At 37.8% G+C, this 22,248-nt stretch overlaps 1 protein-coding gene across 2 annotated transcripts; it reads left to right on the forward strand.

The window, feature by feature from the left end:
* Positions 1-6,013: 6,013 nt before the first annotated feature.
* tmprss4a (transmembrane serine protease 4a) lies at positions 6,014-21,850 on the forward strand. Of its 2 annotated transcripts, none has more exons than XM_041800330.1 (13): positions 6,014-6,233; positions 16,820-16,874; positions 16,997-17,140; positions 17,339-17,491; positions 17,586-17,712; positions 17,801-17,920; positions 18,392-18,435; positions 18,718-18,880; positions 18,975-19,141; positions 19,413-19,508; positions 20,028-20,170; positions 20,345-20,497; positions 20,711-21,850. In XM_041800330.1, the coding sequence occupies exons 3-13, from the start codon at positions 17,029-17,031 to the stop codon at positions 20,720-20,722; spliced, it is 1,290 nt and encodes a 429-aa protein (XP_041656264.1). In that variant the 5' UTR covers positions 6,014-6,233; positions 16,820-16,874; positions 16,997-17,028; the 3' UTR covers positions 20,723-21,850. The 2 variants fall into 2 exon arrangements, with proteins under 2 accessions (XP_041656264.1, XP_041656259.1); XM_041800325.1 differs by lacking the exon at positions 6,014-6,233 and adding an exon at positions 9,877-10,203.
* The last annotated feature ends 398 nt before the right edge of the window (positions 21,851-22,248 follow it).

Genomic DNA, 22,248 nt, shown 5'->3' on the forward strand with positions numbered 1-22,248 from the left:
TGGTGCAAACTATAAATTCATTGGATATCAAAGCCCACTGGTAACAGAGACAGGGAAAGAGCTGCAGACATGAGGGATTAGGAAGTATGTACATATGGACAAAGAACTTGTAATCCTTACTGCTCAGCCATCACAATGCTGCCACTGTTTTCTGCTTTTTTCTGAGGTAGCCTTCAATAACCATGAGTCTGTCTGTTTGGTTGAAGACATTTTGTCTGAATCCCAATTTTCCAATTAACCCTCAATCTTACGCTAAAGCTCAACGCTCAGTCTTAAGTCACCCCTCAAAACCAAGTGTAAGAGCCATCTTGTGACTTAGAAATGGGACACCCCTTAATAGCAGTTACGATTTCAGACTCTAGAGGGCAGTAATATGCCAAAACTGCGTGGTCTGCTGATTCAGAGGAAGAAGAAGAAGAAGAAGGAGATGGCATGCTTACGATCATAAAAATAAAAGTAAATGCTACACTACAAAAAGGCAAATAATCCATAAAATAACATTAAACTAAGATATTGGAGTGGCTTTTGTAATTTTTTGATCTCTATTAACAAAAAAATTTATTTGTAGCTCGATTTCTTCCCTGCATTCGCTGCCATCTCTCTTTGAGTGATAACCTTCAATACCAAGGGAGCTCCAGGAACATCTCAAAATTGAGGGAGATAACGCCCTCAAACTCACCCCTCAACTCAACACTGGGGAGAATTGGGACAACCCTCGCATTTCACAGGAATGCGCATTTTGAGACTGAGGGTTAAGACTGAGAGTTAAGGGGAGAATTGGGATTCAGCCTTTGTCTTATCTTCTTAAATTATTTTGCAAATATCTCTCAAACAATGAGGGTTGCTCTCCAACCCTGCTCACGCTAAGATGCGGGGCTGACACACAGACAGGATATACTGTATGTACATGCAGTGCTGCTGTAAATGCTCTTAATTGTAATGTGGACAAACATGAACAATAAAGAATGACTGATACCAAAAAGATTTACCTTGAAAATGAAGAGATGATAAAGACACATCTTAGATAATGCACCTTCTAAATCTAAGACCTCTGACCAATAAAATGAAGACTTTAACAAAAATTTTAACTTTATTTTAAATTTTTAAGTTGAAAGAATACAACTCTGTCACAGACAGATTTAAACAGGAGAAAAGGAACATACGATTATATGTCAAGCCACTATATAGCTTACAGACACATAATGCACAAAGGTAATCCAGGGTGACAGTAGGAACACTAATAACTTAGAGGGACACAAGTAGATCAGCACAGATTATTCCAATATCAACATTGTTCCCACTGATAGAGGTGTTTCAAATCTAGCATAGGTTATCACCTTTTTGTGATAGGTACGTTTCCCATTTCTTCCACAGAGCATCACACTTTTCCTTCTGCAGTCTTAGACAGAAGGTCAGATTTTCCATGCATTGGATGTTTTTTAACTATACCTGCCCACTGACTGATCGTGGGTGGTTCCCTACAGAGCCATCGCCTTGTTATGGCCTTTTTTCTTGCTGTCATAAATATTCTGAGGAGGTATCTGTCATTTTTAGGGACTTTTGGGTCTATATTTCCTAAGTAGAAAGATAAACAGGTAAATTCAAAACTATAGCAGAGGATTTTTCTAACTATAGTGTAAACATTTTCCAAGAAGGGTTTGAGAACAGGGCAATGCCAGAATGTATGTGAATGATCTGCCATAGAATGACCACATTCTCTCCAACAATTGAGCTGGCCACTGGATTGTCTGGATTTTTGTTTTGGTGTTATAAAAAATCTGATGAGGTTCTTCCATGAAAAATCCCTCCATGATTGTGAGACTGTAGTAGTGATTTGTGTGTTGATCATATTTGTCCAGTCTCCAGAGGAAATAGCCACCCCCACTTCCTTTTCCCATTTTGCCTTTACATAATCTGTTGAGTTCCCTCTTAGTTCAGTTAAAAACCTGTATTATTCACCTATAATCTTTCTTGAACCTTTTGTTTTATAAGCTTTGAGAACATTTGTGCAATACCTGTAAAACTCCTTGGTATAGACCCTTTAACATTCTTATCAAAATAATGCCGGAGTTGGAGGTACCTATAGAAATCAGTCGAACAAGGTCATATTTTCCTGACACAGTTTGAAAATAAATAATTAAATGAAGAACTGAGACTTAAGTCCAATTTCAGGCTTTTTAAGGATCCCCAGCAACCCTGTAAATATTAATTTCTGACAAAATTATCAAATATTTTATGCATTTGTTGTTTATTGTTAAGTTTAATCTGGTTTTGGCATCAACAGTTGTTACCGTTCATGCCCATAAAGCAGCTTGAACACTGAAACCTAATGCTATTTAGTGCTGCTTCTATATTCAGTGATACCATCATTGTTGTTTCCAACTCACACATTGCTTTAGGGTATACTCTGAACTAACCACAGTTAAGAGAGGTTGTAATTTATTCTGAGAATTTATTAGGGTAAAAACACGCTATTTAAATGCTTAGGCATTATAACAACGTGTTGAAGAGTAAAATTCTGTGATTCATTTTGAAACCATGTTGTTTCTCAGACCTTCATGACATTTGTATACTGTGTTTTAGACCTACTGTCTGATGTAACATGCTCTCTTTAACCTTTAAAATAGAAAGGAAAAGGAGATATGAAAACACAGACAAGGTGGTCTTCATGATAATCATGTGATTGTAAACCAGCACTAAACCAATTTAAGATTTGGCAATGATGGATCTCAGTCAGTGTTACATCAATTTGAAAATCTTTTTAAATCTTAGACATTTGTCATCACTTATTTTTAAAGATCTTATCTGTTCCCAGCACTGGAGAGTTTCCTGTGACTTCAGAAGTGTGGGTGTTTCAGACTCAGATTCTGTCATCACAGGCCAACCACAACACGTGTGTTATGTTGTGTAATGGGTCAGCTGCCATTCAATCACTAACAAGTTCAGTGTCTTATCTACTGATAAGCGTGAGTAACTTCTTGTGAATTCAAAAGTTAGCAAACGTTGATGAAAGTTGCCAACTCAATCACCAACGTCATATCAATGAACCCTGGTACATTTTAGTCTTATCAAAATGTGATCCAAGTTAGTCACATACATGTCTCACATAAAGATTAAGGGTAAATCCCATTTCTACCCCTTACCCCTTATCTTGGCCCTTCCCCTGGTTTTGCGCATTCACGTCAGGTGAAGGGGTGTCCCAATTCTCTTTGGAATTGAGGGCTAGGGTTAAGAGCTAAGGGCTATATAGAGGTACATCGCAAAAAATTTGAATGTCATGAAAAAGTTCAACATTTTTTGTCACTCATTTCTGAAAGTGAAACCCATATGTTACATAGACTCATTACACACAGAGTGAAATACTTCAAGCCTTTATTTCTTGAAATTTTGATGATTATGGCTTACAGATACTGAAAACCCAAAATTCAGTGTCTCAGAAAATTAGAATATTACATAAAAGATCAATAAAGAAAAGGATATTTTAAACAGAAATGTCAGGCTTCTGAAAAATATGTTTTCTATGCACTCAGTACTTGGTTGGGCCTCCTTTTGCATGAATTACTGCATCAATGGGGCGTGGCATGGAGGCAATCAGCCTGTGGCACTGCTCAGGTGTCATGGAGACCAGGTTGCTTTGATAGCGGCCTTCAGGTCATATGCATTGTTGGGTCTGGTGTCTCTCATCTTCCTCTTGACAATACCCCATAGATTCTCTATGGGGTTCAGGTCAGGCCAGTTTGCTGGCCAATCAAGCACAGTAATACCATGGTCATTAAACCAGCTTTTGGTACTTTTGGCAGTATGGGCAGGTGCCAAGTTCTGCTGGAAAATAAAATTAGCATCTCCATAAAGCTTGTCAGCAGAAGGAAGCATGAAGTGCTCTGAAATGTCCTGGTAGATGGCTGCGTTGACTGTGGACTTCAGAAAACACAGTGGACCAACACCAGCAGATGCCATGGCAGCCCAAATCATCACTGACTGTGGAAACTTCAAACTGGACTTCAAGCAACGTGGATTCTGTGACTCTCCACTCTTCCTCTAGACTCTGGGACCTTGATTTCCAAATGACATGCAAAATTGACCTTCATCTGAAAGAAGAATACTTTGGACCACTGAGCAACAGTCCAGTTCTTTTTCTCCACAGCCCAGGTAAGACACTTCTGACGTTGTCTCTGGTTAGAAATATTTTGGCTTGAAATATTTCACTCAAGGGTAATGAGTCTATATAATATATGGGTTTCACTTTCTGAAATGAGTGACAAAAAATATTGAACTTTTCATGATATTCAATTTTTTTTTTTAGATGTACCTGTAGCACTTGAAATGAAGATTTTCCAGGACCACACTTGCAACCAAGGGGTATGATGAATTTCCCTCCATGCACTGCATTTGATTGAAAAATAGCACAACGGACTGCAAAGGAGGTGCATAAACGTAAAAATATTTTTGGAATAATGATTATAGAAAACATAACAGTTGTGTTTTTTCATATGGTCAATCTTAAGCCACTGGGGATGGGAGTTTATTGTATTTTCAGTATGTACATCTGTAAACCAGGGTTATTAACTGTATAAATATATGGAGAAGATCAACACAGAGATCCATGAACGAGATGGTCGAAGCTTTATCGTCACCTCTGATGACGCACTGTTCATCAGCAATGTGTGATGATGGACGGCAATCAAGTAGCATCTCGTTTTTCACCCCTACCCCTTAACACTCTTGTCCTCTTTCAAGGGCAAGAGGAAGGGGTAGACAAAGGGGTAGGGCTAAGGGGCAGGGTTAATGGGTAAAAATAGGATCGGCCCTAAAGCTCCTGAGAGGAACTTTGAGCTCATTTTGCTGCCTCTCTGTGGACAAAGCCATACTCACCTCCAAGCTTGTCCTGTCCTGTATATATAGAGGAAGCTTTTCTTATTTCTAAAATAAATCATCTTTTTCTTACAGTTGCATCAATCAGTGTCAACATTTGTCATAGTAAATGTAAAAAAAGGCTATTAAAGCATCATACTGTTAAATTACTTTGCTTCCTAACAAACATTATTTAGCCCCCTCAGTTCAAGGGGAGGAAATGTTTGTTGAAAATTTGGCAATAAATAAGAAATCCTAATTTACTAATTGGAAGGGGGTGAACTACATTTGAAATAGGTATATACAGGTTTACAGTTTAAGTGCTGCTTATTTTTTTGCTTCCATGTATTAATAAAGTGATTGGTATCAGCAGGGAAAAATATTGTCAGGAGAAATGGCAGACAATTTCCAGGAAAGAGCCCCAGTTTACCATCATATCACACAGAAAAGTGTCACTGATCCTCCCTACAGTGGTCAGGCCAATAATGGATCCCTAGACTTCAAAGCCCTTTCTATGATAATAGCCCCTTTTGCTAAGTCACGACTTTTATGGATTACTGTGGATTCACGTACCCATTTCATGTTGCAAAATATGGGATAAATGTTTCACATTTCTCAGCAGAAATCAAAACTACTTCCTTATACGGTCCATTTAATGTGGACTACTCAGGTTAGGTGGGTGGAAACTGAAACAATGACACCATTAAGAGGGTGTTTCCCCATAAGAAGAATGACAAAGGACTCTGAACCTTGTGTTGATTGTTTCTCAGATATGTACTAAACTGAATTAACTTCTTTCCTGATTGTTTAAAATATAAAAAAGAAATTCTGGGGGAATATCTCTATTATAAATATAGATTGGCTTTTGTCATGTTTTTTCTTTATCATCTTCAGGATAATTATAACTAACTTATTAGAATTAAATTAAACAGGCATTTGAATTCTAATTTTTCTTTTTTCAACCACACAACAGATGTGAGTTTACGACATGAGACTAGGACGACATACATTCTTAAGAATGTAAGTAACAAGATGTTAATCATTAACAAGATAGTTTTTTAACTGCCCTTCCTTTCTCAAACTGAATATCAAGTTTCACAAAATGCTCACCCTTGTGGACAAAAGAAAGCCAAGGGGCCTTAACTAAAAGGAGTATGCAGGTAAACTGAAATGCCCTCAATGTGTGCATGCGGCGAGGAAAGAGAGAGAGCCACCCTGAGATAAAAGTTTAGGTCAGAGAGGTGGAATGAAGGGTGTTCCCAGTACAAGCATTTAAGGTCATTCATGGAAATTCTCCGTGGAAAGATGCTGCCTTTCAGACAGAAGGAATCATTTGTTTTCTCACTAACACTCGCGCGCTTGGAGTGACGGCTGCTTTGCAGGTGAGGGAGAGTATGGTGAGAGATGGAATGATTTCTGTGTGTTTGCTTTTAAGAGTGATCTGTTTTTTAATGTGAATTTAGCCAACAGTTCTAAAAATAGATGATTAACTTTTTTTTTTTTTTTTTACATTTGTCTAACAAAAAACATATTATGTGCATAAAAAAACCAAATGTCATACTAAGTAGTCAATTATTTTGATTAACATGGTTGTGTTGCACAGTCAGCCAACCCATAAAGAACTTTGATCTGTCTTTTATAACATTCTCTGCTAAATGATAAGAATGCAAAGTGCCTAAGAGGAATGAACCAGGCTTTAAAAGTGTTAGCTTGCAATTTTTTCATGTGTAAAACCTAAAATATACTAAGTGATATCTACTAGCAAGAAGCATCAACTTCATGATAAAGAAAGGCTTTATTGTTATATTCACATATAACAAGTACAATTTAATAAGATGTTTAGTGTGTATATTTTTCCGTGTTCAAGCGTCTTTTTGCTTGTTTAAAACTGGTCATATAATGACATGAAATACTTCAACATGAAATGTTTGTACGTTTGTACATGGTTTTAATCTGTTCAATAATGGGAAGTCAATGAGAAGTATGATTGCTTAGATATTTCACAAGTTGCTTTAGGAAAGAAAGGTTATATAATAAGGCTTCAGTGTAGTTATTCACTTACTTGGCACTTTTTCCTGTCTACGTTACGAATACAGAAATTCCACTTATTGAGATACATCTGTTAATAAGTAACCCATCTGTACCATAAACTGATCAGGAAGTCAGCAGTCTGTTTTTACACCCAGTTACAGTAGCAAACCCCACTGATTTCAAAGGCTACAGGTGGTTTCATTATCAGAAAAAGTATGTAATTCACATTTTCATATGGATGTTGTGTTTCGTTGCTGTGCTGTGAGAGCTGATGGGGTTATGAAGGAAATGAAGCAAACAATAATGGCCAAGAGGCAAACAAGGGCGTACCCTGGATTGATTCTGTCTCTGAATAGCTTTCATCTCTTTTACAGCGGGAGCAGACACCATATCAGGCATTTTTCAACAAGGTCAAAAGCAGGATAAAAGTAGTGACTCTTATAGTCTTTTGATCTATAGTTTAAAATGAGAGAAAATGCTTTTCCTTTTTTGCAATAGTGGAGGACTCTCCTATGTTGGGTTTCACTTAGCTCAGACAGCTGACACATGAAAGGAATTATTTTGCCAGATCAGGGTGGAAGCATGAAATATTTTGGCACCTGTGTGGCAGACTGAACAGGTAACAAAGTAAACAAAGGTTATTGGAAAAACTGCCAGGATGATACCGAAGTCGACAGTCAAGTTTTCTACCTGAGGAAAGGTTGGGAGTGAGCTAAAGTTCACTGAATTTATTTTCCAGGTCATGCACAATAATCTGCTGCTGTTCCTTACAAAGGCTCTTTTCAGACAATCTTATCAGTCTTTTTTCTCACCCCCCAAATTGACCCCAAGCCCTCTTGTCCTTGCTCAGTGTCCCATAAAATTCAAAGTGGCTTAATTTTTAGATGCACTGCCCTACTGACCATAGTGGCCTCTGACTGAACCTTTAGAAGGTAATTTAACACTTTTGCGACATGGGAGAGAAATTTGCTGGTGTGTTGCTTTCCATGATTTCAAAAAATAAGTCATGTTTGTTGGAGTTGTTGAAATCAGTTATTTCTACATTGTATTTTGCATTGATGCAGTGACAGAACATTAAAAATTACTGCACACTGACACTGATAGGTTTTCTAAAATTCATGTAAAGACATTTAAGTTGACTTTTATCTCTAAAGCAATTTCTAAACAATACAATAGGGAGTTTGTGTGTGTCTGAATACTTGTTTCCATTTGTTGATAAAGTAGCTGTGCACAGTGATATCAGAAACTGACAGTACAACTCATCGTAATACATGGTAAAATGGAATCGGATCATTGACATGATAATCAGAATTGAACACAAATATGAGACCAGTGAAGATCCACAACCCTAATTCTTTTATTGTTGTCTTCACCATAAAATCATTGGTGTCAACAAAGATTGTTTTTGTTTATCAGAGCTGATGACCTCCCCTCACCTTAGGTGAAAGAACTACTGCAACGTTCTGACAGACACTGTAAAACATTAAAGGTGATTACATTTTTTTTTTTTAGCTGAAATGGTGCAATGCACAGAAACATCAGTTTAACACTGGTCATTTACTACCCATTGTAACTGTGTTTCAAGGGACAAGGGGGGGGGCTTCCAAACAAGGAGGGGCAAAACTTTGAAACAGACTTTATTGTGAATGCTCACATCTCTATGTGTATAGTGCTTACTTGGCCTTAGTATTGGTTGCCTTTGAGGAGGTTTTTGAGTGGTGCATGCCCACTCTTTGTTTGACTGTTTAAGAATTCATTGTTTCCAGAAGATTTCTGAAAGGCTGACCTTTTCTTTTAATTTTAGTGGCACATCTTGAGAGCTTTTGGATATAGTATCATGAAAATGACTACAGGCATTCAAATTCTATGATTTTGTAAGATGAATTGTTAAAACTGTGCTGATGCTCTTTCTGTCCATATGTAGGATACTTAACTCATTAGAAAAAAATCGAATTAGTCTTGTCTAGACATTGTGTTTAAGGCTCTTATCAAATGGTGAAGTGCATCGACACCAGTAGAAGATGGTTAACATGCTACACGTTAATCTTTCAAAGTACCCGCATCCAAGCATTGTCATTGTGATGCACATGCTATTGTGAGCTTAAGGCATCACTAATAATACTAACAAACAGCTGACTAGAATGGCTGTGGATTTGTATGGGTGTATTTGTTACCTCCACCAAGGAGGTTATGCGATCGGCAGGGTTAGTTAGTTTGTTTGTTAGTTTGTTTGTTAGTTTGTTCGTTAGCAACATAACTCAAAAAGTTATGGACAGATTTTGATGACATTTTCAGGAAATGTCAGAAATGGCTTAAGGAAGAAATGATTAGATTTTGGGAGTGATCTGGATCACAGTCTGGATCCAGGAATTTTTTAAAGGATTCTGTACTATTGGGAGATAGGGCTAATGGCGGCAGTCTGCGCTCTCCGAGTGCTTTTCTAGTTGTTTCTTGTAACGCTAATGCTGTGAGACATGGCATGATGTGAGTCACAATTTTGTGTCAGAGAAAAAACTCCTGACTGACACAACTAACTGTCAAAATAAGACAGGTGTTAGACTACCCACACCCCAGCCTCAGGGTGATTTGTGGCACACTCAAGATAACTCTGTTAGCTTCATGTTTCATCAGGATTTGTCTATACATGTAACTCTGTGTTTTTGCATATTTAAGAGTAGTTTTATCTGGCTATGTAGGTTTATATTTGGGCAAAATTTGAGAGGCAAAGAGGCACTAGAGGCACTACTACTAAAGAGTAGTAATGGGCTATGGGACACAATAGAGGCCAAAAAGAAGACGGTATGTTTTATGTCCAGAGGGTTTAAAAAAGTATGAAGTGGGAGGATGTGTGGGAGGAGGGACAAAACTGAGGGAGGCACACAGGTAGGAAGAGACAGAGAACGAGAGAGAGAGGAGGGTTTAAGTGTCAGGTTACCTGAAATATTTGAGGTCTGTTTTGTTTTGTAAGCAGGGCTTGGTCATCCGAAAACAGCTTTCTCTGAATCCAAACGCTTCGCTCCAGTGCGCTTCATTACAGCCCAGGGGTTTCAAAGAGGGGGCAAACCCAGCACCCTACAAGACGGATTCAGTTACACTGCTGTAAAGGGGAGGGAGGAAAAGAGAGATTGAATCAAACCAGGTTTTGTAGAGCAAGCCAGTGGAGAAAGACAGTGAGGGGAAGAGGACGAAGGACGGTGAGGGGACAGTGAGTGACTTACTGGGGAGTCCCACCTCCAGGTAGGGAGGGTAGTGTTTACTCCGTGCTCTGTGTCTGGTGAGCTGCATCTGGGCCTTTACAAGAAACACAACTACATCATGTGGGTAAGTGCAGCTGACGTAAAATAAACAATTCATTGAGAGGATGACAAGTAAGGTAACAGATTTGCATTGGAGGGACAATTTGAATATCATTTTAACTTATTTTACTGGTTATGTAACCGTGGGACAAAGACACACAATTTTACAAAGTTTGTTCTTGTTTAACTCTGTTTACTTTGTTGAACCAGTTCTTGCTGCATACTAGCTCATGATACAAACTATGTTTGCATGTTGGAAATGTTAGGCTACTTCAAAGTGAAGTGAAGAACATTCTTACACTTTAACACTAGTCTGTATGATAATCAGAGGTGTGGGGTCAGGGTAACACCTGGCACAGGTAGACGTCCAACTGCTATTCTTTCATTCAGTTTGATTTGTATAGAAATACATAATACAACCTTTGACAAAACTGATTTAACAGCCCCCCCCCCCAACCACCTATCAAGTGGCTAGAAATCAAAAACTCCCAACAAACCACTTCATAAGTGTTTATAGTAATAAAATTTAGACATTATCCTAGAATTTGATGAAATATGGAAAATATCTGAGGTATAGGTCTTCATTTAGCTCATAAATATGTTTCGATGAAGTGACAATTTCACTTGCAGCCCCTGAAACCTTGATGAAGAGTGGTGGGAAAGAACAGACTATGTCATGTGAAGCTGTTTCACTTATTTTTTTTTTTTTTTCAATTTTTTGGATAATTTAGCTTCCAACATACAAAAAACTGTCAGATTGACTACTCTTAATGACTCCTCTACAAACAATACACAGCAGCAGTATATTTGGGGCTCCTTGTACCTTGAGAGCAACCAAGTCAGCACTATCTAGTGTGCATTTCTGCCCTTTTGAACCTAACTGAGCTTTTCTCTGCCTCTAAATTTCTCATTTTGTGTGGACTGCGCTGATCTAGATCTCTGCCTGTGATTAAAGCTCCAACATGTCAGTAGCAGTTTCTTTTGTGTATGATCCAGTGGAGAGGAACATAATCCAAAGAAGCAGAAGAGCTGCGAGGCGAACACCTCGACTGAACAAAAGGCTTACCGTGTCATGGCTTTTATCTTTTAAGACTGACCCAGTTATGCTTTGTGGCTGGAGCAGAAGAGGAAGCAGTGCACTCTAAAAAGCCTGGATCAACCATATGTGCCAGTCTTACATGACCATGGTCATGCTAGGCTTATATCATATTGTTCTAAAATATTTCTCAGGCTTCTATAAAAGTTTATGTGTTGATGGTAACCATGACTAAACAGATAGTTCCCTGTCATGGTGTGAAAAAAACAGAACTTACATTTCCAGGTGTATGTTTGTCCATTCTCTGCAACATGATACATCTTTCTGGTTGGTCAGGTTTCTGTGCTGTCTCATTCCTCCCATGTTTAATCCTCATTCTTTTTTTAATTCATATTACATAATCCAAGGTGTTGTTTACCTGATTTTTGGTTGTCATTTTTGTCAAAGGTGTAAGCTGGTTGATGGCGAGTAAGTCATTGTTTGGAGGGCTTTTGTTAAAACTGTATGGATCATCACTATGGAGGTTTTTAAAGTGAAATAAACAGTAATGATGTTATGGCAGTAGATCACAGAGAGAGTGGAAAAGTACCTATCTCTTTGGGTTAGTTTCACCTGGGCCTAAGTAACTTGAGCTTGATATGACATAAACATCTACAAAGCATGAACAAGCCAAATCTAGTTAAATAGACTCTTAAGTTATTGATCAAAGCAGAATGAGCTGAGTTTTTAAAAGGCACCGACGTTAATTGAAAGAAACATGAATGAATAAATGAATAAGGGACAATGCTGGCAGCTACAATGTGGTCCAAAAGGCTGTAATTGACAAGTGATCACAGGGGATCACTTTCTATAATATAGTGTGCAAATAAACTACAGATTTAATTCAAAACTTAACAAAAGGCGTGTCTAAAAATCTTTTAGTACTAAAAAAAAAAACCACAAAGAAAGTTAACAAGGTTTTAATGCTTGTTCCTCAAACACTGTAGGACTAAACACTAAAGTATAAGGCTGTTGTGAAAACAGCAAAGTAGTGGTAAAACAGTACCAGTTTACTACAATAAAGTTAATGGTTTGAAAAGTTTGAAACCTGTGTGGCAGTTAATGAAAAGTGCATAAATTAGCATTTTCTTTTGCTGATTAAATCAAATCTGGAAAAAAAATTAAATTATATTTGTATGGGAACCTGACCTCAAAATGACTTCCTGCTAATAGAAATGCTTATGTAACATCCTGTTACATAAGGTGAAAAAGTATATGGTTATGAAGTTATTGTCTAAAACAATATAGTATTTTTACTGCAGTTCAGGCACTATGGTGTGAAACTCTCTAGTTACATAACAGATGGCCTCAGGGCTTTATGGACACTCCTGGTTTCAGGGTAAAGCAAATTTTGAAAGAATTTTGACAAAGCTACCAGTAAAATAAAAAAAAAATTGTTGTTGCCATATGCATTTTTAAAAAGATTTATAATGAACATGACCATGTGAAATTCTAGCATAATAAAGTATCAGCAGAATGTCAGTAAAGCTGATTTCTAGTATCTACCTCCTTTTCCAAAATAAAGACCGGCCCAACAGCATTCTTAATTGTCTCTTCATGAATTCTAGGTTTGCTCTTTGCCTTTTAAGGTGACTAACTCCAAACAACTGAATAAAACCTACCAATTAAAGAGATATGGATTATATGTTTTAATTTAGAGTCTTCAGCAAAATGACCCTGGCAATAAATGAATATGCATAATAGGGACTCCACCCAACTCTTAAAAAGCAGAAGTGAGAATTAAAGTATATATTAGTGTTCCTTTTTAGCTGTCTTGTTTATTTATGGTACTGGAAATTCCCTATTTTTCCATCAACATTTTCACTGTAAATATATTTGTAGTTTTAACAATAACCAAAACGCTGTGAGAGTAGACAAAGGAAGAACAGCTGGTAGACAAAAAAGGTCTTCAAACTGTTGGTCAGTAACCATACACCATCTGCTGAAAGCTCCACAAAGGCCAGAAAGCAGCCACAGTGATGTTAAGGCTTAAAAGTTGGGGTCGAGTGGTTTAAGGCACTACCCATATATGCGGTGGCCCGGGTTCAAATCCGGCCTGTGGCCCTATACCGCATGTCTCTCCCCATTCTCTTCCCTGAGTCTATCAACTGTCCTTCCTCTATCAAAATAAAGGCATGAAAAGGCCCAAAATAAATCTTTAAAAAAAAAAAAAAAAAAAAAAAAGCTTAAAAGTTACAGAAGGTTCAATTCAATTTTGATGATAAAGGCAAACATGTGACACAAACTGTTAACTGACAAAGATGAAATGAAAGTAACTCACAAGTCATAACAGAAAGTCAGAACAGAGAACCAAGAAAGGTTATCTACATTTGAATAAAAAGTTATTGAGTGGTAAACTGAATACTTATTGTTTTCTGGGTAAATTACAGTATCGCAGTTACATTTGTTTTTCTTATAACTGAGACTGTCTCAAGAGACCACAGTATATCAAGTGTGTTTCAGTAAACAAAAGCCTATAATAGATGTTTTGCCATAGTTTCTAATCTAAAGTCAGTATTCATGCACAGTTGTGCCACAGCTCTCCTAGGGGCTGCAGCCCTCTTTAGCTTGAGTTCAGACTCCACAGGTATCCAAGTTTGGGAAATACAATAACATAGCATTAGAATATTTTGCACAGGAAATACTTATTGATATACATATGCCAAGCACTGTTCCTTCATTATGGAAATTATTCTAATATAAAAAATATAATGTACAAAGATATTAGTACTTAATTCAAGTTTTATTCAATCAAAACCTTGTTGGAATAACTAAATGACAACGTTTTCCTTTTAGGACACTGGTAGGAGTTGATTAAAGACTTGTGTCAAAATATTAACATTTTCAATTGTGAGTGATTGCAGTATTTCTGTAGTTACCTGCGATAAAGCACACCCTTTTTACTGCATTTTAAAAATTTTACTATTTTGCATCTAAAATTGTTTTTGTGTCGTTTTGGGATTTTTTCATTGTCTTAAACTAAGGGCAACTAACTTCCTGGTTGGAGACAGGCCTGCTTTAACAGGCAGATTAAAGATTATGGCATGAACTTAACCATGGAAAAAGGAACTTGTTATGGATTGAAAAAGAAATAGGGGACAGTAAAATGTTAAATGTTTGATAACACAATGTGTGGATTATGTTTGACCCATCCTGAGCTGTGTGTGAGGGTTTTTTTTTTTAAGTGAAATGAGACTACGGAGCAGTGGTAGACTTATTGTACATCTCTGTGACAGCATGGAGACAGTGAAGTAGCTAAACTGAAGTGTGTTGACAGGGAAAATAAAGCATGCAACTGATCACAATTTAAAAAAAGAAAAAAAGATTTGAGTGCACTTATTGTAGGGTGCATCACAATGAAGCTTGACAGACCTTAAAAAAAAAAAGGGCAATAAAAAATATTAAAATTCACAGTTTTCAATATATTTAGAATCAAAATCATTTTTTTCACGACAAAAATATAGTGATTATGTTTTTGATCTTATGATTAGCACCTCTACATATATAGTTAATTCTTTCAGCACTTATCCCATAATCCACTGCACCACAGCAATCAGCTTATCAATGCTCGCAGAGTCAGAAAATGTCTTAACAAAACCCTTACTTTTGGGGCGCAGATGGCCTAGGCTGTGCCCTGGTTGTGCTCCAAGTACGTGACTGCCCAGGTTCAGGTCATGTCTCTGGCTCTTAACAGCATGTCATCCCCCATTCTCTCATCACTGTTTCCAGCTCTAACCTATCCTTCAAATAAAGGCTAAAAAAATAAATCTTTAAAAAAATGGTTTTAGTTTAACAAAATCTTTCCCAAAGAACTAGGTGGAGATCATAAACAGATAATAAGTAAACTGTTATCTATCTTAATAGATACATAAATAATTTAATTAATGAGTAAAATAATTATCAAACTTAATTTTCATAGACTTGCCTGTCAAAGTGAGTTGCCTTTAAACATGTCCAAAGGGAAAACAAGAGGACAACAACAACAACAACAAACAAACAGACAAAAAAAAATTTTAAGAATAAAAAAAAATAAAAAAAATAAAAAAATAAAAATACTAACGTTCCCAGCTAGCTAGCTGGCGCAACATTAGCTTAGACCACACCACTGAAATCGTGGCACACTTCCTAACCGGATGACATTATTCCTCCACCTAATTGTTAACTAACCAGTACATTAAACAGAATAAAAAGATAGTTATTTACCAGGAGATGGACATTCCCATTGTGGTCAGGGCGAGTCTTGTCCCATTGCACCTGCGCAAACGTTAGCCTGCAGGTGCGTCTGTGAAGACAAAGCGGATCGTTGGGCTGCTGGTAAGAGCAGATCAGAAAAACAGTCCAAGTTGCAGATGGTTACTTTAAATACCACTCTTTGGTCACAACAGATTTTTATCACCAAAAATGACTGTGAATCACACAACGCTACAACATGGCTAGCCACAATGTTGGCAGGAACAAACTTGTTGTCTAAGACAATTGTATTTGAGCACACTGTTATGGCTGGTCATGTTTCTTTCTGTTCAATAACTGGTCTTCAGTGAATTTAGATGTAACATTACCCTTACTTTCAAAGTCTTAGATAATTGAAATGGAGCTATTCACTTACTAATATTACCTTTTACCAGCTTTTGCATCAGGTCTCAATTTAAACAGTCCAACTCACATAACCTGAACCCTATATGCTGTTTACAATCGTGAACCTCACCTTTGAGAGCCTTTTCATTGTTGATTGTTGTCTACTTTTAACTCCTTCACCCTTTGTGAACCCTGTCATAGCAGATTATTTCTCTTGTATTGAAGTAATCCTTTTGTAATTTTTCCTACACCCTTCAAACATAATACTGACTGTACTTTACTGAAGACAGTTACATAACAATATGGATACAGTTGATACCTTGCCTAAGGATAGCTACTTTAGGTTTGAAAATTGCACTTGTGGTTGAAGGGAGGCCACCCATTGCTCTGTACCACCCTCAAACACAACATTGTGTTCTGTCTCATATCAGTTCCATTCAAACAGGAGACTTACTGGGTCCCAGTGGACCCTGCCATACCACGGCTCACTGTACTGTCCGTTCATAGTCTATCACTTTCACAGGGGGGCCTCTATCTGATAATACGGTATCGGAAGAGTCTGCAGCATGTAGAGTGGCTGACATATACAAGGAGGCACATGGGTGTAACGTGACAACTCACAGTGGCACATAGTGCTTCATGTGTGCCCAATGATGTGTTGTTAGGATACAAAATATTTGATGCACCTTTTGGTGGTACATGTCTCAAGTTTTCTATTTTGGTGGCATACAGACTGAGACAGAATCATGTATTTGAATAACATGTCACGTGAAGGTAAACATAAGAAGTCATACACAAACAGATCACTAAAGCTTGGGTAATTGCATGCCAGTCTGCAAACAAAATTACCCAATCACAAGCTTCCACCTCCACCTAGACACGCACTGTATGTTCATGCTGTATTCTCTCCTAAGGCACACAGTGCACACAGTTTTTCTTTTTGATGACTGTGTTCACATTGTCTGACTTATTTTTGTTACTGTTTCTGTAGACAATTTCCCAGGTGCCTGAAGACAGCACAAGACCGTTGAATCCAGGGCAGGCAGGTAAGCTGTTCTTTTATTTTTATCGCTATCTTCTCCTTTCCATGCTGTCCTTGTTTTCTAGTATTGCATCCTCCATGTGTCTCTCTTCATTTCTTTTTCTGTTTTGTCCTGCTTCTTCCCAGTGGTTCCACGACCAGGCCAACACAGAAGGCCCATGACGGCGACAAAGACTGAGAAGGACAAGGCGTCTAAGAGGAAGAAAGTGTTGTTGACTATCCTAACAGTTGTGGTGTTGCTAGGCATACTAGCCACCGCAGTATTCTTCGGTGAGTCACAATACTTTTTTTTAAAGGACACACAAAAACAACGATGGGATTGCATTTCTATTAGCAGTTATTGGTTAGACACCAGAAACATGTTTTGTGATGGTGTAGAATCATACCAGAATTTAGTCATCCAAGGAAAATGTCATTCTAACTTGTGTTCTTACTTTTCTATTATTGTGCTACGTCTTCTCCCACCAGTTAAGAAGCTGATTGACAGCAAATACTTCTTCTGCAAGCGTGCATTTAAGTTCATTCCATTAGGCAAAGCCTGTGACGGGGTGCAGGACTGTACCGGAGGAGAGGATGAATTAACTTGTGTGTCCAGCTTTAAAGTCAATACAACCTTCCCAGGTAAATAAAACACCTGACTCTCTCTGTCTTTCATCAAAAACAAAACTTAACAAACCTTTTTTTTTTAATCCTGTCTGTTCCTTCCTTCTTACAGTGCGTCTTACGTCCAGCCGGTTTGTCCTGCAGGTATATAGTGCAGGCGCAGGCTGGCGGAGCGTGTGCAGTGATGACTGGACCCAGCAGCATACACAGACAGCGTGTAAACAGCTGGGATACACAAAGTGAGCTTACACCCTCCAAAGATGATTGTACTTAAAGTTAAGTGATCTTAAATCAAGTCTTTAATTGCCCCCCTTTCTGTCTCAACAGCAACCCTAAAAGTACAAATGTCCCAGTGAACAATTTAATGTCTTCTATGAAAAATGGACGATTCACAGCTGTCAGGCCCTGGACTACGACCACACCTTTACATCAGGCCACCATTGACCGGTGAGGAAGTCTGTCAACAAATAGGGGAAAAAAATGTCTTTATTATTTTTCAGTTAATAAGCCAGACCTGAGAAGATCTTATTTTTCTGGTTCTTACCTGGCAATACAAACAGACTTTGTGTTTTTAAATTGGTTTTTTATGTGTCTGTTTAACATCTATTCACTTAGTTTTTCCTCCCTGCTCTTCTGCCCCCCACCCCTGTTTTTCTTGTTTGAGTGAGACAGCTTTTTCTCACGGTTTCTGTTCCTAAAAGGCAAAAAACTCCACAGTTTTTGTTCCCCTTCTGTTTTATCCCATATGCAAGTTTTAAAGAAACCATTCAAACAGGGCTGAAATGAAAAAGAAACAAAGTTCAGCATTGTCTCGGGTGAAATAAGGTCAACGTTATATTGGCTGGTTTCATTACTTGTGAAGCCATTTGTGTATACATAGTTCTAAATATTAAACAAATCCCCCTTTCACCTTTACAGCAATACATGCCGATCTGGAGCTGTGGTGTCTTTGTCCTGTTCAGGTGAGTGTATTAGATAACAACATTAGTCATTGGCCTTGTTTATTGTATTAATCTTGGCCAAGTTACAAAGATGTTGGGCTGAGTCCCTAGTTTCTCCCTAACAGGCCCATGCCTGTATGCTTTACCAGTTTTCTCAGCAACACATGACAGAATAGTTCTTCTTTCTTTAGAAGAAAAAAGTGTTCTGAAGAAAATCTAAATGTGCCCTTGCTAAAATTAAGTGTTTGAATTGCGAAATGTTTTTTCAAAACTTTTAGTAAAATGATTTTTGATGTTTTTCAGATTGCGGGTCGGTGGGCACTCAGGACCGTATTGTCGGGGGTACAGATGCTTTCATCGAGGACTGGCCCTGGCAGGTTAGCCTTCAGCAGGGAGGCCAACACACGTGTGGAGGCGCACTGTTGACACCGAGTTGGGTTCTCACAGCTGCCCACTGCTTTACTGGGTCAGTATATTTAAAAAATTCATTTTTAGTTAGTGTCCTTTCAAGGAGCAAACTGTTGCTCAATACTTCCTGTTTATTCTCTTGGGCTTTGCAGGAGTAAGAAGGAGCTGACTGGCTGGAGAGTGGTGTCAGGCCGGACTTACATGGGCACTTTGGGAGGTTCCTTTGTGGACAGGATCATACTGAATGGAGACTACGATTCAGCCCGAAATGACTATGACATTGCAATGATGAGACTCAGCAGCCCCATCAGTGTGGGAGGTTAGACATTAGTTTAATACTCATTAAAAACACAACAGAAATGGCTGCACCTTTCTGACTTTATAGTATATAAATTTATATTTTAGAAGGCATGTAGTGTTTTCAGTAGACTTTACTCTATTGCCCTCTAGTGGTGAATTGTCAAACAGCAGAAAGATAATTGTTATCTTTTGGACACTGGGTTACTCTTACTTCCAAAACTATTAAATTAGTAAAAAATAGACTCCTAAGGTAAAATATTCTAACTAAATTCTTTGCTCCCTTCTTTCAGAGGCCCGCAAGCCAGTTTGTCTACCTCCTAAATCCTTTGGTCTTTCTGCGGGAACGGTCATGGCCGTGACTGGCTGGGGATACCTGGAAGAAAATGGTATGAAATGCACACACTATGCCTCCCTCAAACCCCTCCCCCCTCATTCACACTCAAGCACAGTCAACTATCTGACGTTATGACTGAAGTGCCCTCCATTAAGGTGAAGGGTTTAAATACGTTGGCACAAAGTCATTGAGTCATTTATTTTTTTAACATTTTATCTTGCCTTCTGGTATATACTTAATTTTTGCAAGAAATAGCCAAAAGCTATTGACAGTAGCTTCAGATAAACATTTACAATTTTCAAGACTTTAAAATTAGATCCTGATGTTAATGTTAATGTTTTCATTTTTGTATATGTATGGTACTAATATTTTTTTAACCTAAGGCAGGACTTTAATGTACAGAGAGTCTCCCATGATTAACAATGAAAGGATTAGCATCACTGAGAGAGTGTGGGGAGCAATTGAAAGGCGCTTCCTCTCATCGTCCTTACCCCACACCTTGTAAAAAATGAAAATATAACGTTTCTTTGTCTCAAAAATTCTAAAGTTGCATCCCTCCCTCTGTCTCCAGGTAAGGTTTCTCCTTCACTTCAGAAGGCCTCTATCCCTCTGATAGACCAGGCTAAGTGCTCTAGTCCCACGGTGTATGGCAGTGCCATCACCCAAAGAATGATCTGTGCTGGCTTCCTGGAGGGGAAAGTGGATGCCTGCCAGGTAAACATGGATTACCATAACAAAATTAAAATACTGCAAACTAAAATAATGCTTGATGTATTAAGATTTAGAATGCTACAACTTTTAAATTGGATAATTTAGAGTTGGTATCAGATGTAATTGATAGAAATGTCTAATTCTTACATTATGTGTCTGTGCTGTTATGAATCTTAGGGTGACAGCGGGGGCCCATTGGTGTACTTCACCTCTTCTAAGTGGCATCTAGTAGGAGTGGTGAGCTGGGGTGTTGGGTGTGCTCGGGAGAGAAGGCCAGGTGTCTACTGCAACGTGGAAGAGATGTTAAACTGGATTCACACAGTCATGGAGGTAAAGCATAGACATTTTTCTGTTTCTCTGTTTGGGAAATCATCTTATGCACTTTTTTCTAAAGCTTTTATTATGTCCACCTAAAGTGGGAATAAACTAAGTTGTCAGTACAAAACTTTTACCACCTGAAGTCAAATTTTTGTCAGGGAAAAAAAACATCCAAATAATATATTAAAAAAGGTGATCCTAAACATTTCTATTCCACCTCTCTAGAAGAACAGCTGAAGTCCTCTGATCATGATGACTCCGGTCCAGTCAACTTCAGACAACTATGAAACTAAAACAAAGCTTTGGTTTCATTGTGGTCAACTGAGGATAGGAGACAGAAGGAGAGAAATAGGGGGAAAAAATGAGGATTGTTCTCAGCTGTAACACAGACTGCCAAACAGTCAAATGCCAAAATACAGTACACATACACAACAGTTCAAACCGACTTATTGAAGGTGTTCTTCTAGCCATTTCAGGTCTTTATCTCAGGGAAGAAGACTATGTTGCTGGCCATTCTTGGGTTGTTAAATAATTCATGTGCTCTTAGATCAGTAATAGTACTTGATTGTCTAGTGCCACTGACAAGAGACTACACAGTAATTACAAACAAAACTGTGCAGATCTTTAATCTGACCAGACATGGAGACCTCAGGCAGTATGCTTTGTTAGGATATTAGTGGAGTGATATGAGGGATCCGCTGATGAAATATCTGACAGCGTTACAGACATCATTAAGGCCTCAGGTTTAAACCAATGCAAGTGAACTTACACATTTAAGATGCTGATTTGCACCTTTTTTTAGCACAAATATGGGCTTGCTCCCCTCTCAGCTAAGCACTTTATGTGGGAAGAAGGAATTACTTGACTTCAGATTACAGTTATGCATCATTGTACCTCAATGCTGACTTAAAGTACAATTAGATATTCAGAATAGTACATTTTAAAAAACTTTCATTTTACCAGAATGTGAGAATGGCTGGACATAATGATATAAATTTCCCTTCTTAAAAATGTACAGCATGTAACATAAGGTAAATCGTGTAAATTTGTACTCTAAGGTTAAATTGAATCATTTCATTTCAAAGCATTCATCCCTTTGTAGCAAAGTAAAACAACATAGTTTATCATTTTATTCGCTGAGCTCTACACAAAAATTGGCACTTCTGAGTTAAAGGGTTACATTAAACATTTTGTAATATACTGTATAATATTATAGGCTTGTTGCACATAAATGATGTTTTTTTTCATTTGTTCAAAGTATGATGTGTGCTGTGGTGGATAGCATTTGTTTGTATATTTGGTACATCTTGTTGATTTAATGTAAACTTGTACATAGGTTGTAAATGTAATAAAGACACTTCTTCAGCTTGGTATCCAGAACGATTGTTTTTGTCACCCGGCTAACTTGATATTCTCTGCGAGTGTGCTAGAAACTGGATCTGCCTTTGTTCCATTCACTGAATCTCCTCCCAGGCACACACCCTCTGACCCAAAGTTAACAAAGGAAGTGACAGAAACAAGGTTTATGAAAATCATTATATAAACTGTGAACTGAAAGATATCCAATGACAATTTCATCTGAACTTTCACATAAAATTATTGGAAAATACTTGAAAATGAAAAGGTATTCCAAACCAAAGTTTATCAGATCATCTGGTGTGTACTTTTATGAGTTTAGTTAATGGTTTGAAAGTGTCTTGAACTCCATCGCATCTAAAATTGTATCTTACCTCTCTCCTATGGTGGAAAGTAGTTATTTTCCT

This window comes from Cheilinus undulatus, linkage group 2 (assembly GCF_018320785.1).
Source record: "Cheilinus undulatus linkage group 2, ASM1832078v1, whole genome shotgun sequence".
In the NCBI taxonomy this organism is placed as follows: domain Eukaryota; kingdom Metazoa; phylum Chordata; class Actinopteri; order Labriformes; family Labridae; genus Cheilinus; species Cheilinus undulatus.

Coding starts and splice junctions, on each gene's coding strand:
- tmprss4a (XM_041800325.1), top strand. Junction 17,141..17,338: donor AGCCACCGCAGTATTCTTCG/GTGAGTCACAAT, acceptor TTCTCCCACCAG/TTAAGAAGCTGATTGACAGC. Junction 18,881..18,974: donor GCTGCCCACTGCTTTACTGG/GTCAGTATATTT, acceptor TGGGCTTTGCAG/GAGTAAGAAGGAGCTGACTG.